The 17,186-nt window shown below is 44.6% G+C and overlaps 1 protein-coding gene across 1 annotated transcript in view; it reads left to right on the top strand.

Annotated features, from left to right (window-relative positions):
* Positions 1-4,884: 4,884 nt before the first annotated feature.
* eif4e1c (eukaryotic translation initiation factor 4E family member 1c) overlaps positions 4,885-17,186 on the top strand; it is a 37,478-nt gene continuing 25,176 nt past the window's right edge. Inside the window, exons 1-2 of the mRNA XM_052027332.1 lie at positions 4,885-4,962; positions 11,548-11,645. Of these exons, the coding sequence (XP_051883292.1) occupies positions 4,927-4,962; positions 11,548-11,645 (134 nt within the window). The 5' untranslated portion in view covers positions 4,885-4,926. The remainder of the gene's footprint in view (positions 4,963-11,547; positions 11,646-17,186) is intronic.

The raw sequence follows: 17,186 nt of genomic DNA, 5'->3' as shown, positions 1-17,186 counted from the left end.
GCCGACGATGAACTGCCCAGCTACAGAACCGCAGTCTCGGGTCTGCAGCTCCGAGATTTCTTGGTTGGTCCAGGTCAGCGGACCCTACTTTGCGACGTCGCGACTGGTCAGCCCCGCCCTATAGTCCCTGCAGCCTGGCGGAGACGCGTTTTTGACTCGGTACATGGGTTGGCGCACCCGTCCATCAGATCTACTGTCCGACTGGTCGCCAGCAAGTTTGTCTGGCATGGCCTGCGCAAACAGGTCAGTGAGTGGGCCAGGACTTGTCCGCACTGCCAGACGTCAAAAATCCAGCGACACACCAAGGTCCCACCACAGCAGTTCGACCACATACACGTCGACCTCGTGGGCCCTCTGCCGGTTTCAAGAGGAGCCCGGTACCTCCTTACCATCGTGGACCGGTTCACGAGGTGGCCTGAGGCAACCCCCCTGACTGACATCACAACTGATTCCTGCGCCTGGGCGCTGCTCACAACTTGGGTCTCACGTTTTGGCGTTCCGGCCCACATCACTTCAGACAGAGGCACCCAATTCACTTCCAGTCTCTGGGCTGCATTAGCGAACCTGCTCGGGACGCAGCTGCACACCACCACAGCCTACCATCCTCAATCCAACGGGTTGGTGGAACGTTTTCACCGCCATCTGAAATCGGCCTTGATGGCTCGCCTGAAGGGTCCTAACTGGGTTGACGAGCTGCCTTGGGTCCTGCTCGGCATACGCACTGCCCCCAAAGAAGACCTCCGCACTTCGTCAGCTGAGCTTGTATACGGGGCGCCACTAGTTGTCCCTGGGGATTTCATACCTGCCCTTCGGGACCAAGGGGAACAACCCCCAGCAGTTCTACAAAGACTGCGCGAGAAGCTTGGCGCCTTGGCCCCGATTCCCACCTCACGGCACGGTCAAGCCCCATCCTTCCAGCCCAAGGAACTACGGGACTGTAAGTTTGTTTTCGTTCGCAGGGGCACACCTCGGGCGCCATTGCAATGACCATATGAGGGACCGTTCCGAGTCATACGGAATAACGGATCCACTTTTATTTTGGACATTGGAGGCAGGGAACAGGTTTTCACGGCAGACCGCCTCAAACCGGCCCATTTGGATCTGCAACAGCCTGTCGAGGTTGCCACGCCGCGACGCAGAGGCCACCCCCCTAAGCGGCAGCTGGCACAGCCCACGGACCTTGGGGACTGTATCGCCGGTTCTGGGGGGGGTTGTGTGGCGACTCACCGTCTAGTCGGGCGAACCGGCTCGGCAGTCGGGTCACGCGGCGTCGGAGCAACGAGGCCCAAGATGGCGGCAGGCCTCGTCTTTCCGAGCGACAGGGAGAACCCGCGCGCGGGAAAGTCCTGATGACGTGGGACTTACGTCATTGCCAGTTGTTTTGGGTGGGAACATTCTCCCTTAAAGGGCCCGCGCAAGGCGGGAAAATAAACCAGTTCTGTTTGGCAATCCTCTGAGTAGAGTCTTGTTTTATTCCGCGGTAGCAACCGCTACAAAGGATTCATTTTGTGCATATTTTCACTTAAGCTCTTTCCTCTCTAACATTTTTCAAACTGCCCTATTTTAATTCATTCCTGAACAGTGAAATATTATTTCTTGAAAATCAAAACAAAACTGTGAAGGCTGGAATTCTGGAAAAAGGATGTTGGAAACACTCAGCAGGATGGGCAGCATCCATGGAAAGGTCAAAGATCGTTCCTCAGAGTAGTCATAAAAGAATATTTCTTTCTGACTTAAATTATACATGAATGATGAATCAAATAGTCTCAATTAAATATTCTATTAGTATGTTTATATATAAAACACAAGTTTATAAATAACAGAGATTTGAATGTGCGTCAACTGTACAGGGAGTTTAACATATAACATGATGAATTGTAAATGAAACACACAGAAGATAATATGTTACTGATATGAAGTACATGTAATATGTATAGGGAGATTGAGTATGTATGACGTGAAGAGTTGTGTTATGCTCATAATCTACATAAAGGCTTATGATGCATACAAGGGAGTTAATACACTAGGGAAGAAACTGCAGGGCCTTTTGTGAAGATACTTGTATCATCAATAGGCATAGGTGAGGCACCGGAAGACTGGAGGGTGGCTAATGTTGTGCCTCTATTTCAGAAAGGCTGCAAGGAAAAGACAGGGAACTACAGCCAAATATCAATGGTAAGTTATTGGAGGGGATTCTGAGGGACAGAATCTACATGCATATGATTGATTAGGGATAGTCAGAATGCCTTTGTGCATAGGAAATCATGTCTCACAAATTTCATTGAGTTTTTTGAAGAGGTGGCCAAGAAGATGGATGAGGGAAATGTGGTATATGTTGTCCACATAGACTTTAGCAGGCCTTTCATTAGGTACCACATGGTAGGTTAGTCCAAAAAGTTAGATCACTTGGGATCCAGGGCGAGCTAGCCAATTGGATATGAAACTGTCTTGATGGTAGGAGACAAAAGGTTGTGGTGGAGGATTGTTTCTCAGACTGGAGGCCTATGACCAGCAGTGTGCCACTGGGATCACAGCTACATCCACTGTTATTCAACATTTATATTAACTATTTGGATGAGACTGTAAGTGGCATGGTTAGTAAATTTGCAAGCGACACTAAAATTGGTGCCATAGTGGACAGTGAAGAAGGTTATCTGAGATTACATTGGGATCTTGATCGACTGGGCCAGTGGGCTGAGGAATTAATTAATTCAGATAAACATGAAGTGTTGCATTTGGTAAGACAAACCAGGACAAGAGTTACATAGTGAATGGTACAGCCCTGGGGAGTATTGCAGAACAGACAGACCGAGGGTTGCAGGTACATAGTTTCATGAAAGATGCAGACAGGATTGTGAAGAAGGCATTTAGACACTTGCCTTCATCAGTCAGAATATTGAGTACAGGAGTTAGGATATCGTGTTGCAGCCGTACAAGAGATTGGTAAAGACACATTTGGAGCACTGCGTATAGTTCTGGCCATCCTGCTATAGGAATTACGTCATTAGAGTGGAGAGGGTGCAAAAAAGATTTACAAGGATGTGACCAGGATTGGAAGGCCTGGGATGGATGGTCTAGGGCTTTTCTCCCTGGGGCATTGGAGGCTGAGGGGTGACCTTATCGAGGTTTATAAAATAATGAGGGGCATAGATAAGGTAAATAGCCAAAGCCTTTTCCCAAGGGTAGGGATGTCCAAAACTAGAGGGCATAGGTTTAAAGTGAGAGGGGAAAAATTTAGAAAGAGCCTGAGGGGCAACTTTTTCACAGAGGGTGGTAAGTATACAGAACGAGCTGTGAGAGGAAGTGGTAGAGGTGATTACATTTATGACATTTAAAAGGCATTTGCATAGTTACATGGATAGAAAAGGTTCAGAGGGATATGGGGCAAACACAGGCAAATGGAACTAGCTCTATTAAGCAACTTGGTCAGCACGGACAAGGTGGGCTTGAAAGGCCTGTTTCTGAATTGTATAGCTCTATGACTCTATAAGAACTTCTCCTTCAACTTCATTCATTTTCTCCAGATCAAAGATGTAGCTATGGACATTTGTATGGGCCCAAGCTATGCCTGTCTTGTGGAATATTCTTTGTTTCAGTCCTATTAGGCCCACTCTCTCAGTCTTTCTGCTTTGTTGACTGTATCGGTCCTGCATTTGTATAGATATTTATTGTATAGATATTTGTTTATCATTGTCACTTGTACCGAGGTACAGTGAAAAACTTGTCTTGCATTACCGATTGTACAGATCAATTCATTACACAGTGCAGTTACATTGGGTTAGTACAGAGTGCATTGAAAATTTCATTACTTTTGCTGCCAGTTTTCATCCTGCTCTCACATCCACACAGTCCACGTATGACCATTCTGGGTTGCTCCATCTCCCTTTCAAGAGATAGCTTAGCACAAACATCCATTCCAAAACCACAGACTCCCACAACTATCTTGACTATATTTCCTCCCCCTCTGCCTTCTGTAAGGACTCCATTCTTGTGATATTGGCTCAATTTTTCTCTGACATGTTGGACGTGTCCCGCTGCCCTCCTTTTAGCAACACATAACACAGAAGGAAAACGATAATCACTAACTGCCCCATTAACCCACTTGATCTGGTCTTATCCTCTCACAAATGTTCCATTTTATCCTATCCATCGTGTCACCTTCTCTGCAACTTAAAAACACATTTTTATCTCGCCTTTCCCATTCCGACGTAAGGTCTCAGGTCTGAAAGTTAATTTTATTTCTTACCACGGATCCAGTTTTTTTTTATTTCAGACTTCCAGACTCTACAGGTTTTTGTTATTTTGAACAACATGATGAACACGAGATTAAAAAAAGATAGTTTTTGTGATGCTGGTCGAGGGATAAGAACCTGGGAAAAAGCATGTGTGTGTGTGGGGGGGGGGGGGTTGGTCTTAAAATAGGGCTACAAAATCTCTTAAAATATACTCCATAGTGCAGAGATTTCATCCAACAGACGGTAGGTTTGACAATTCAGGACAAGACTTTTTTTTCGTGCGGTGATAACCCTGAACCAACTAGGCTACAGTTGGCACATACCTACTTTGAAGAATGCCGGAATCAGAATCCGTAGGGATTTTCAAAAGTCCACAGAAATTCATTTAATTGTTCAGGGATAAAGATCCATCGCTCCTTCACGGTCAGGATGAATCAAGTCATTACTTTTGACGTTAATTCAATGAAAGCGGTCGGTGAGACTTGAGAGACCACGTGTACAGCGACGAACGAATACCCACGGTCTCTCTGATTGACAGCCTACCTGCCAATCACAGCGCTCATTTGCGCTGTTTTAAAATCAACTGGCGGCAGAGCACGTGATCCAGCTACCCCCGAGGCCGCTCGCTGATTGGCGAATAAGCGCGGGTGGAGAGCGCGCGGAGGGAGGGGTTGCGGAGAGAGAGAGCAAGATGGCGACTGCAGAGCCGGTAGCGGCCGCAGAGCCGGTGAGAGGTGGGGGGCGGGGTTGGGGAAATATGAAGCTGGGTCCGGGCTGCTCGTTCACTGTTTGCTTGCTTCAAGTGGGTCCTCAGTCATGTCTGTGGTTTCACATGGGGTGGCCTAAGTATGACATGACATGGCATGGACTCGGGCAACCGGCATGGCGTGCGGCTAATGCGGTCCCCTGAAGCGAAGCGCAAAGCTCTGTACGGAGAGGTTGTTTCTTCATTTACTTTGCGGGAAGTTAGATGTAGGGCCTGGGGATTGTCATGAACTCCAGAGAGGGAAGCATTGTAATGTAACGGGGTATGTTGGTGAAAGGGGGAGGGGGAATCAGGGGACGGGTTTTTGGGGTGGATCGTATGGGAAGTGGCAGAGGGAAGTTTTGGGTTGGGTAGCCTCGTGGGAAGGAGAGGGGTAGAAAAGGGGAGATGTTGAATGGCCGGTGTGAGGGAATGTAGGAAGGGGATTTGGGACTGGCTGGGTAGGAGTAGATGTGGAAAGGAGGGGGGTATCGGGCGCGCGGGCTGGGTGGGGTATGAGTGAGTGTGAGAAGGAGGAATTTTCGGCCCTTTGAGGGGATAAGGGAGGGAGGTTTTGGGCTGGTAGGAGGCGGGGTACTGATTTGGTGGGAGAATGGTGTGGGAAAGGGGGACTTTGGGCTGGCGGGAGACCAGCATATGCATGGGATTGGGGGATTTTGATTTGGCAGGGGAATGAGGTGTGCGTGGGAAGAGGGGAATATTGGGCAGGTGGGAGACTCCCATGTGTATGGGGGAATTTGGATTGGTGGGAGAGTGGTGTGGGGAGAGGAGGATATTGGGCTGGTGGGAGAGTAGCATATGTAGTGGAACAGGGGTGGGTGGGGAGGAAAGGAGCCAGCTGGGAGGGAGATGTGGGTGTAGGAAAGGGCCAGCCAGGGTTTGGGATATTTGGGATTTTGCACTGGCGGGGAGGGTGGGATTTTGGGCCCAAGGGGTTGGAATGTGGTGTGGGAAGGGGGTTATTTTGTAATGGCTGGGATGGGAAAGGGGTATATTGGGCTGGCAAGCAGAGAGTAAGTGGGTATGGGAAGGGCAGATTCTTGGGTGGGGGGGGGTTTGGTGATGTGGAATGGGTGTGGGAAGTGGGCATCTTTGGCCGGCTGGAGGAGGGGGTGGAGTGGGTGTGAGAAGGAGGGATTTTGGACCAATCGGGGAAGGGGCTGGAGTTGCTTTGGAATAGGGAGATTTTGGTATGGGGGGGGTGGTGGTGAGTGAGTGCAATAAGGAGTGGATGTGGAAAAAGGTTATTTTAGGCTAGGTTGGGGGGGTGGGAGTGAAATTAATATGTGGGAAGGGGGGGATTTTGGGTCAGATGTGGGTGGGTGTGGGAAGGGGTGGGTATTTTCAGACATCTTGGGCATAATGTGCCTTTGACAAGTGAGAGGTGATCAATGTAATAAATTCCATGCATGACACTTGAGGAAAAGTTGAGGGACAACGAAGGCTCGAGAGGAGTTTTGCCAGGATGTCATTGACGTGGATAAGTCCCCAGGGCTTGATGGAACCTATCCCCAGGTTATTCAGAGAGGCAAGAGAGGAGGTTGCTGGGGCCTTAACAGATATTTATATACTCTTTAGTCACATCCAAGGTCAAAGAGGACATTATTCCTCTATTCAAAAGCAATAAAGACAGAAAGAAATTATAGGCCGATGAGCCTTGCATCACTGGTAGAGAAGATTTTTGGGGATAGGATCTACTCGCATCTGGAAAAGCATAAACTTACTGGGGATAGTCAGCATGTCTTTGTGCAGGGGAAATCCTGCACAAGTCTTAGAAAACTTGAGTTTTTGAGGATGTGTTGAGGATGATAGATGAGGGTAGGGCAGTGGATGTTGTATACACAGAGTAAAGTTTTCAACAAGGTCCCTCATGGAGGCTCAACCAGAGATTAAGGTACATGGGATTCACGGAGACTTGGTAGATTGGATTCAAAATTGGTTTGGCCATAGAAGGCAGAGGGAGTTGTTGGAGGGGTGTTATTCTGACTGGAGGTCTGTGACCAATGGTATTCTGCAAGATCAGTGCTGGGAGCTCTGTTGTTTGTGACATGTGTAAATGATTTGGATAAAATGTAGGTGTGCTGATCAGTAAATTTGCAGATGATGTGAAAATTGGGGAGTTCTGGTTGGTGAAGAAAGTTGTTGAAGGATCTAGCAAGATGTAGATCAGTTGAAGATATGGGCAGAGAAATAGCAGATGGAGTTTAATCTGGACAAGTGTGAGATGTTGCACTTTGGGAGGTCAAATATAAACAATTAAATGGCAGGAGCATTGGTGTACAGTGGGATTTTGTGTTGCAAGTCCCAAGCTTCCTGAAAGTGGTAACACAAGTAGATAGGGTGGTAAAGAAGGCGGCATATGTGCCTTCACTGGTTGAGTATAAAAGTTGGGAAGTTATGTTGTAGCTGTTTAAAACTTGGGATAGGCCACATTTGGAATTTTGTGTGCAGTTCTAGTTGCTGCATTACAGGAAGGATGTGGAGGCTTTGGAGAAGGTGTAGAAGAGATTCATCAGGATGTTGCCTGGATTACAGACTACTAACTAGGAGAGGTTGGACAAACTTGGGATTGTTTCCCTGGAGCATCAAAGGCTGAGGGACGACCTGATAGAAGTGTATAAAAATTATGAGAGGCATAGATAGAGCTCGCTGCCTCCCCCTCCCCCTCCCCCTCCCCCAGGGTGGCGATGTCAAATACCTGAGGGTGTGGCTTTAAAGTGAGAAAGGAAAAGTTTAAAGGCAATTTGCAAGGCAAGTTTTTTTTTAATGGAGAGTGGTATGTGCCTGGAACACACTGCAAGGGGAAGTGTTGGAAGCAGATACAATAGCAATGCTGAGGAGGCATTTAGACAGTTTGCATTAAAAGGCAGGGAATGGAGGGATATAGACCACATGGGGCAGATAGGATTAGTTTGGGTCAGTGCAAACATCATGGCCAAGGGCCTGTTCCTGTGCTGTACATGTTGTTGGTGTGTGGGTCTTCAGTATCAGTTAGGACTGTTGAAAATCAAAAAAACTGCAGATGCTGAAAATCTAAAATAACAGAAAATGCTGGAAATGCACAACAGGTTGGGATTTTTGTCAGAAAGGTAGTCTTCCCTGAAATGCTGGCTCTATTTCTCTTTCCACAGATGTGGCTTGACCTTCTGAGTATCTCCAGCATCTTCTGTTTTGATTTAAGTTTGATTTGGACTGTTTTAAACCAAAGGATAAATCATTTTGTTCATTAAATTGTGATGATGCATTTCCATTGCAAGTGGATCCATAACTGGAAGTCATCGATTTTAAAATAATTGACAAAAGATCTATGGGGGAGGTGGGGTGAAGATGAGCTACTGGAACATGATAGCCGGTAAAGTGGTAGAACTGATCCCATAAATCTTAAGGGAGTTTGACAACCATTTGAGAATGATGAGCTTGTAGGGTGATTGGCACAATGTAGGATGTGTGTCAAAGCAAAACTACCCCCAAGGACCAGCACAAATATGTAGGCTAAAAGCTTTACATTCTTTGTTCAAAGCTGAGCTTAGTCTCTCACCATTCCTTTTTTTCAGTTTCTACATCTCTGCTATATTTGTTCTCAAGATGAGGCTTTCTGCCCCAAGAAATCTGAAATGTCCTCCTTTTTCAGGAAATTGGCTTCCCTTCTAGTGTGGTTGATGGAGCCCTTACTCACATTCCTTCCATTTTCCGGTCTGCTCTGATCCCCCTCCATCCAGACAGCACAGCTATAGTTCCCCGGTCCTCACCTTTCACCCTATTGGTCTTTGCATTCAACACATCATCCTTTGTCATTTCTACCAGCTACACCAAGATCCCTCCTCCAGCCACATCTTTTCCTCCTTGCCTCTTTCTGTCTTCTGCAGGGACCATTCCCTGGTCCACCTACCCCTTGCTGACTTTCCCCTGCAACTGCAGGAGATGCAACACTTGTTCTTGCACCTCCTTCCTTCCCTCACCAACATCCAGGGACCTAAACAGTCCTCCCAGCTGAGGAAAAGATTCATGTGCACCTCATCTTCTGAATTCAGTACTTCCAATGTGGCCTCCTCTATCAGACAACTGATTTGGAGAACACCTAAAGTTCTGTTCCAATGGCTATCCCAAGCTCCTAGTTGCATTACGTTTCAACTCTCCATTCCCACACTGACCTGTCAGTTCTTGGCCTTCTCCACTACCAGGGTAAGGCCAAACATAAAAACATAAACCAGAAGAACAGCTACTCGTATTCCACCTGGGTGGTCTGCAGCCCAATGGTATGAACATCAAATTTTACAATTTCAGGTAACCCACACTCCCTGTGCTTCTTTCTCTGTCCTTCTGGTTTCTTCCTCCATCACCCAGTTTCATCTCTTCCTCCAGCTGGTTCCATCTGCCTATCGCCCACACGCTACACCTGTTTTGATCCCTTCCCCCAATGTGCTGTATTTGCTCATCATCCCTCCCTTACCTGGTTCCATTTAACACCTTCCTTCCTTGTTAAATTCCAACATCTGCAACCTGTTGTTTCCACGCAGCCTATGTCTTTACATCCACGCTCCTTCCCCCGTCTGACCCCCACCCCCAAGCCAAACCTGGCTCCATCTTGTCTCTTTTATTTTACCTCTCTCCTTGTCTGTCACCCACCAACCACTATCTCTCAACTCTACCCTTCCACCTCCCCTGCTTGGCTCCATCTGTCCATCATTTTCTCAGTCACCTAGTTCTGCATATCACAATATCACATGCCAGCTCCTGCCTCACCCCTCCCTCTTTGGCTATTTCCCCTGTACACTCAGTCCTGATGCAGGGTCTTGACTCGAAATGTCAACTGTCCTTTTGCCTTCCCAGATTCTGCCTGACCCCACTGAGTTCCTTCAGTTCTTTGTTTCAGATTTGCAATCTCTCCTGTGTCTTCTGATATATGTTGCCTTTGTCATTAATTTCCACCCATCTCTGCCCCAGCCTGTTTACTGTTGAAATCATCAACCTTGCATGTGTTTTCTCAACTAGGAGTACACACTTAGATGGGCGAAAAGGTTGGCATGGATGTTGTGGGCCAAAGGCCATATTTCTGTGCTGTTCTAGTCCATGGCTATGACTATTCCAATGCACGATGGTACATCTGATAGAGTTGCTGTCTCACAACTTCAATCCTGACTTGTATGGAGTTTGCACATTCTTCCTATAATTGCATAGGTTTCCTCTGGGTGTTCCAGTCACCTCTGACATTTCCAAGGAGATGTAAATCGTTAGTTTAATTGGACACAAATTGCCCCTAGTAAATCGATTTGATGGGAATGTGGGAAGAATAAAGTGGGATTAGTGTAGGATTTGTACAAGAGGGTGTTTAATGGTTGGCACATCGGTGGGCCCTTCCATGCTTAATGACTCAAGGTCACCACCAGGTCACCTTCCATCTATATAAATTTTGTACCATCAGAATTCAGTTTTAAAGTTGTTATCCTTGAGACACAGAACATTGCAGATGCTGGAATTTGGAGCAAAATAAACAAGTTGCTGGAGGAACTTCATGTGAAAATCTTTACACCATTGCATGTTTAAGAAGTTCCTTGAAATGTTCCTTTTGAATTACCTTCTCTCATTTTATGGGTCGGTGTCAGTTTTTTTTTGCTTAATGAAAGGCGCTATTGCAAATGTGTTGTGCTTGTCACTGCCTTAACCTCATTATCATCATAATGCTATCAAGAAAGTGACAAAAGCTGAGAGATTCTTGCTTGACAAACCTGTTTAAAGCCTCTTTGAGGAGGTAACGAGCAGAGTAGACAAAAGGTCAGTGGATGTTATTTACTTGGATTTTCAGAAGGCCTTTAACAAGGTGCCGCGCATGAGGCATGAGGGTGTTAGAAGCAAGATACAAGCTTGGATAGAAGATTGACTGACTGGTAGAAGGCAGAGAGTAGGGATAAAGGAGTCCTTTTCAGATGGCTGCTGGTGACTAACAGAGTTCTGTTGGGGTCAGTGTTGGGATCACAACTTTTCACTATACATTAATGATGTAGATGAAGGAATTGAGGGCTTTGTGGCCAAGTTTGCAGACAATACAAAGATGGGTGGAGGGAGAGGTAGTGCTACGGAGGCAGGAAGTCTGCAGAGGACTTGGACAAGTTAGGAGAGTGGGCAAAGAAGTAGCAATTTGAATACAGCTCAGGGAAGTGTTGGATTATGTGCATGGGGTAGACTATTTTCTAAATAGGGAAATAATTCAGAAATCGGAGGTGCAAAGGGACTTGGGATTCCCTTAAGTTTAACTTTCAGATTGCATTTGTCTTTCTTACTACCAACTCAATGTTAGCATTCATTTCAAGAGGACTCGAATATGAAGGCAAGGATCCACTGATAAGGCATTGGTCAGAGTGCATTTGAAATATTGTGAGCAATTTTGGGCCCTGTATTGAGGTGCTCGCTCTGGAAAGGGTCTAGAGGAGGTTCATGGGAATCGTATGTGTTCTTGGAGGTTTGAGCCTCAATTTTGTCTGTCAAAACCCTACTAAAAGTTAGTAAAACGTACTTTTGCAAGATGCTCAGTTTGTATTTATTTTACAGCAAGAAATAACTGAAGTACTAGAAACTGATGCAGCAGCACCAGACACATGCTCAGAAAATGCCCAAGATCAATATCTGAAGCATCCTCTACAGAACAGGTCAGTCTATATACATTAAGATAAAATGAGCAAAGCAGGAATTGGGTAAAAACTAGGGATTTGTATGTGCCTTTCCCACTTTTGGGAAGTTGGAATAGAACTGAGCAGCTGAGAGGAATTTTAAATTTTCATCAAATGAACTTCAAGTTCCATTTCGGTGATTAGAGTTTAAAGGATGATGAATTGAGGTTCACCTTCCTCAAAATCTGGATTTAAAAGATCTCATCACCATGTGTAGGAAGAGAGAGGAATTATTCCTCATGTCCCTTCAACTAATATTTAAAAAAAAGTGGTTACTTGAAAAGCTTTAAGTATTTTTGTTGGCTGTGAAGCACTGGGGACTACCAAAGGTTATGAAAGATACTGCATAGATAAATAAAAGGTAATATTATAAGAACTGGAGTTAGTGTGCATTTGCACTACTTGTTATTTTTACATATTTTGTACTCTGTTGTGGGAATTATAGCACAAGATTGCCAGTTGTGCTGCTAGCTTACTGTAAGAGTAGTCATCATGATCAACACGTACACCGTGGGCTGTAGGGCCTCAGTACAATATTTCATTGTACTGTCCTATGTTCATGCTTGGTCCCAGATACCTATCGTTCTTTGTGTTGCTGAGGCCTAAGGTTTTTTATTGCCTCAATAAACTAAGTAACACACATGCTTTTTAACCTCCATGTTAGTTTTACCTTTTAAGAATTTGTATAAATAGATAGAAATGAGTCTTTGCTGATCTACACTTCAAAATCCATGTAATTTATTATGTTGGTTTTCTATTAGTGTATTATTTCCATGGTTCTCTTCATTCAGCTCCATCCATCGTCCCTCTACACCATTAACTATCCCGAAGTCCACAAGTATTCTTATCTGATGTTGATGGGTTTCACAGAGCCATATGTGAGTCAAAGTGTGGTGGGTTAGAAATGGGTTCTGATTCATGGGACACTGGCACCACTACTACAGAAGTAGAGAGCTTGAATCATTGCTGGGACCAGCATCCTGGCAAATTGCATAAGTAGGGTTGTAGATAAGGCTTTAAATATTAGGGGAGAGGGTTCCAAGAACAGGATGTTTAATAAATCAAGAGAAAATGAGAAACTGGTGTAGAGGATAGGGAAAAATTGATAAGTGAAGTTTGACATTCTGGGGCAGAAAATGTAAACAAAAGTATGCAGCACAAAGTTAGTAACAAATGTAAAAACAATCAAAGCTTAATGGTCTTTATTTGAATGCACATAGCATATGCAAGAGATGAGTTGACAGCACAGATAGCAACATATATAATCTAATTGCTGTTATGGAGACATGGTTGTTGGATGACTAGGGCTGTACAATTCCCCTTGCTATCCCCAACACCAATTTTTGTGTTTTCTGCAGAATTTAATATCGAAGTTGTTAATGTATATCACAAACAGCAAGGATCCCAGTACTGATCCATGTAGCATCCAGTCAGGAAAGCCTTCCATTGCCAAATTAATTTTTGTTCCTATTTGCTTAGATCCAAAGGACCAGTCTTCCATATGGGACCTTGTCAAATTCCTTACTAAAGTCTTTATAGACTACATCAACTACACTGCCCTCATCTATATAATTAGTTAATTTGAAAAATTCTGTCAAATTAGTCTGATGGGATCTCCTAGCAAAGCCTTTTTGACTATCCCTGATGAATCCCTGGCTAAGTGCCATTTGATTCTATCCTAGAGATCTTTTACCCCAATAACATCCCTACCACTGATGAAAAGCTCACTGACCTGGATTATCTCTGTTATCGATGGATAAAGGAATGATATTTGCTGTCCTCCAGTCCAGTGGCCAATGAAGATTTAAAAATCTTTCAGGGCTCCAGCTGTCTCCACTCTTGCTTACCATAGCAGCCATGGAATATATCTTGTAAGACCCCAAGGATTTATCCATTTCTAAGCCCTCTATGACATCATATATCTTTTTATGAGAATATATGCTAGAATATCACAATTGAGATGTTTCTGGGACTGGAGAGCTTGAGTCATAAGGAGAGAAAGCATAGGCTGGGTCTGTTTTCCATGGAGTGAAGGAGGCTGAGGGATGACCTTAGAAATTCATAAAATTATGAGGGTTATAGATATCATAGATGGTCTTTTTCCCAGGGTAGGACATTCTAAAACGAGAGGGCATAGGTTTAAGGTGAGTGGGGAAAGATTTAAAGGGGTAAGTTTTTCAGAGAGTGCATATATGGAGCAAGCTACCAGAAGAACTGACAGAAGCAGGAAGAATTACAATGTTTAAAAGACACTTGGATAGGTACATGGATAGAAAGGTTTATGGGCCAAATGCAGGCAAATGGGATTAGCTCAGGAAGAACAACTCTGTTCAGTAGAGTCATAGAGCACTACAGCACAGAAACGGACCCTTTGGCCCACCTAGTCCATGCCAACTTGATCTCCTGCCTAGTCCCATCTACCTGCACCTGGATGCTATCCCTCCAAACCCTTCCCATCCATGTACCTATCCAAACTTCTCCTAAATATTGCAATCGAACCCACATCTACCACTTGCGTTAGCAGCTCGTTCCACACTCACGCCACCCTCTGTGTGAAGAAGTTTCCCCTCTGATTCCCCTTGTATTTCACCTTTCACCCTAAACCTATGTCCTCTAGTTCTAGTCTCACCCGACCTGAGGGGAAAAAGCCTGCATGCATTCACTCTATTTCCTAGAGTGCAGAAGAATGAGGGGAGATCTAATAGGGTTTACAAAATTACGAGTATAAAGTCCTACCCTGTAACCTTTCCTTATAACTCAAGTCCCAGCAACATCCATGTAAATTTTCTCTGCACTCTTCAAGTTTATTGATATCTTTCCTGTAGGTGGGTGACCAGAACTGCAAACAATACTCTAAATTTGGCCTCACTGACATCTTGTACAACTTCAACATAACATCCCAACTCCTGTACTCAATGCCCTGATTTATGAACTCCAAAGTGCCAAAAGCTCTCTTTACAACCCTATCCACCTGTGATGCCACTTTCAAGGAACAATGGATCTGTATTCCCAGGTCCCTTTGTTCTACCACATACCTCAGAGCCCTACTATTCATAGTGTAGGAAAGGATGAGCCTGAGTTTCTCATTGCCTATCACTTAAATTCTAGAGTCATAGAACAGAAATAGGTTTTTCGGCCTATCTTAACCATCAACTACCCATCTATACTAATCCCATTTACCAGCACTTGATCCATAGCCATGTATGCCGTTGAGATTCATTTGCTTATCCAGATGCTTAAGTGTTGTGAGAAGTTCCTGCTTCCACCACTTTCTTAGGCAGTGTGTTCTAGGTTGCAACCATCCTCTGGATGAAAAAAAAATCCTCTGATCTTCTGTAACCTTCTGTAACTCAACCTATTCAGTCTCTTGTCATACCTGAACTATTCTTTCCAAGTCAACATCCTTGTAAGTCTCCTCTGCACCCTGTGGTTCATTCACATTCTTGCTCTGGTGTGGTGACCAGAACTGTGCTGTGACCTAACCAAAGTTTTATAAAATCTTACCATGACCTCTGTGATCTGACAAATGAAGCCATCATCCCTTGTGCTCCCTTCACCATCTTATCTAGCTTTGCAGCCAACATTCCACTTTAATCTTTCTTTTTGACTTCTAGAACTGTTCCAGCAAAGCCCAATGTAAGCTTAAGGAACCACCTCTCTTCTGATTAGCACACTACAGTCCTTGGGATTTCACTTGAAATTGTTGAATTCAACATTACCAGCCTTTGTTTTGTATCAGAATTGGCCAGTTCAGAAGAAATGTCAACCTCCAATGTTAACTTTATTTTTTTCTCAACAGATGCTTGCTAGTGTGAATATTTCTAGCATCTCCTGTTTTGCTTCATCTGTCAATCTCTCTCGGTTCCAACAATTTTTTTCTGTTTTCATTCTTCTATTTGCAAGTGATTATCAGGTCACTTCCAATAAACATGCCTTCAGTAGCCTTTCATGGTTGGTGCTGCTATCACTTATCATTCACACCCCATCTTGCTCTCCTCATTAAGCATTTCCTTTTTCCCTTCATTCCTACTTCTCTGGAACTTAAAACTAGTTTGCTTTCTAACTTTTCTCAATTCTGATGAAAGGTCATCAACCTGAAGAATTATCTGTGGAGATAGTTGTTGCTGACTTGGGTGTTCCTAGCAACCCGTTTTTATTGCCTAGGCATGTCTAGATTGTTTGAAGGGAGTAGTCAAAGCAGACTGACCCTTGAGAACCCACACCAATGCTTCCCAGTTTGGACAACATGCATTCATCTTGCCCTCCATCCTGTCACTAAATTCTGATTTCATAAAACCACATCCTCTTTAATTCTAACTTTGCTATCTACTCATTTCAGCTGCAAAGTTACAGAAATTGTACTTGGGATGAAGGTTTTGAGATTTGTTAGAGGCTAACAAGACTGTTTTCACCATCTAACCTGGGAAGTTCTTTCTTCCCATTGGTGGATGGTTCAAGAACCAGGGACACAGACTTCAAGCATGGAGCGAAATATGGGGGTAGGGGTAGAGCAATGAAATGTGAGGGAAAACAGGGAGAGTCATCAGAATTTTTTTTAAAAAATCAATTGTCTGTAAAGATGGTAGAAACATTTGGGCCTTAAATACAGAATTGGTCAGGCACTGGAGGAAAAAAAATTGCAGTGTATACAGTGGGGGATTTGAAATTGACTGAATTGTTCTATAAAACTGGTACAGATTTGATGAGTTGAATGGTCTGTCATAATGGCTCAGATTCTGATGTCTAAGGCAATTACTCTTGCCTCTGGAATTCACTGTTGGGCTGAGATTGTAATGATGTCCAGAACAAAGTGATGTTGATTATTGGTATTAGTTTATTATTGTCACTTGTACCAAGTTACAGTGGAAAAACTTGTCTTGCATACCGTTCGTACAGATCAATTCATTACACAGTGTATTGAAGTAGTTACAGGGTAAAACTAACAATATAAAGTGTCACAGCTACAGAGGAAGTGCAGTGCAGGTAAACAATAAGGTGCAAGGTAGATTGTGAGGTCAAAAGCCCATCTTTATTGTATAGGGAAACCATCCAATAGTCTTGTAACAGTGGGATAGAAGCTGTCCTTGAGCCTGGTGATATGTGCCCTCATGCTCCTGTACCTTCTGCCTGATGGGAGAGGGAAGAGAGAATGTCCCGGGTGAGTGGGGTCTTTGTCTATACTTCTCGCTGCCTCAGTGAAGCAGCCAGCATAATCAGAGTCCATGGCTGGTTTCTGCGGTTTGCTGGGTTGTGTCTGCAACTCTGCAGTTTCTTGCAGTCCTGGGCAGAGCAGTTGCCATACCAAGCTGTGATGCATCCAGATAAGATGCTTTCTATGGTGCATAGATATAAATTGGTGAGTGGCAAAGGGGACGTGCCAAATATCTTTAGCCTCCCGAGGAAGTAGAGGTGCTGGTGAGCTTTCTTGGCTGTGGTGTCTCCGTAGTTGGACCAGGGCAGGCTATTGGTGATGTTCACTCCGAGGAACTTGAAGCTGTCAACCCTCTCGACCTCAGCACT

This window comes from Pristis pectinata, chromosome 12 (genome assembly GCF_009764475.1).
Source record: "Pristis pectinata isolate sPriPec2 chromosome 12, sPriPec2.1.pri, whole genome shotgun sequence".
NCBI classification, from domain to species: Eukaryota; Metazoa; Chordata; class Chondrichthyes; order Rhinopristiformes; family Pristidae; genus Pristis; species Pristis pectinata.
This window is presented reverse-complemented; position numbering and strand designations above follow the sequence as displayed.